At 35.6% G+C, this 765-nt stretch overlaps 1 protein-coding gene across 1 annotated transcript in view; it reads left to right on the top strand.

The window, feature by feature from the left end:
* Window positions 1-333: 333 nt before the first annotated feature.
* LOC102474645 (olfactory receptor 5M3) overlaps window positions 334-765 on the top strand; it is a 1,569-nt gene continuing 1,137 nt past the window's right edge. Inside the window, exon 1 of the mRNA XM_006148728.1 lies at window positions 334-765. This exon is cut by the window's right edge and continues 16 nt beyond it. Within this exon, the coding sequence (XP_006148790.1) occupies window positions 334-765 (432 nt within the window).

Genomic DNA, 765 nt, shown 5'->3' with positions numbered 1-765 from the left:
TTCAGGAAAGAGCAAGAACAAAATTTCTCCTTCTGTAATTTCTGTAATGTCTTTTTCAGGCACGTTATCTCACTGTATTTCTGTATTTTTATAACACTTAACCAATCTACATAAAAAGTATCATGTATCTATACATGCATAACAGCAGGAAATGCTGCTAAGAGAACATATATGAGGAAGAGGAGAGGAGTTATAAAAAGCAAAACATACATATTAAAGGAAATAGGTTAGGAAAATATAAATAAGGAATGAGTATATATTTTCTGTATACTTAATGATTTTTATTTTTTTCTTTAGATAAAATGCATCTATCTCTGGATTAGATTTAAGAAAATGCTCAATTTTACTGAGGTGACAGAATTTATTCTTTTGGGATTAACTAGTCGTCCTGAATTACAACTCCTTTTCTTTGTGATTTTCTTGCTGGTCTACATTATCACTCTGGTTGGGAATATTGGCATGATCATATTAATCAGGATCAGTCCCCAGCTCAACAGCCCCATGTACTTTTTCCTCAGTCACTTGTCTTTTGCAGATGTGTGGTTTTCTTCTAATGTCACTCCTAAAATGTTGGAAAATTTGGTGTCTGAGATCAAAACCATTTCCTATCCTGGATGTATAGTGCAGTGCTTTTTCTTCATCGCCTTCGTCCACGTGGAAGTCTTCATCCTCGCTGTGATGGCCTTTGACAGATACATGGCGATTGGCAACCCTCTACTTTACGGCAGTAGAATGTCAAGGACTGTCTGTATTCGACTGATCTCT

Source organism: Tupaia chinensis, unplaced genomic scaffold (assembly GCF_000334495.1).
Source record: "Tupaia chinensis unplaced genomic scaffold, TupChi_1.0 Scaffold000242_1, whole genome shotgun sequence".
In the NCBI taxonomy this organism is placed as follows: Eukaryota; Metazoa; Chordata; class Mammalia; order Scandentia; family Tupaiidae; genus Tupaia; species Tupaia belangeri.
Note: the sequence above shows the minus strand (reverse complement) of the source record. Positions and strands in the feature narration are given on the sequence as shown.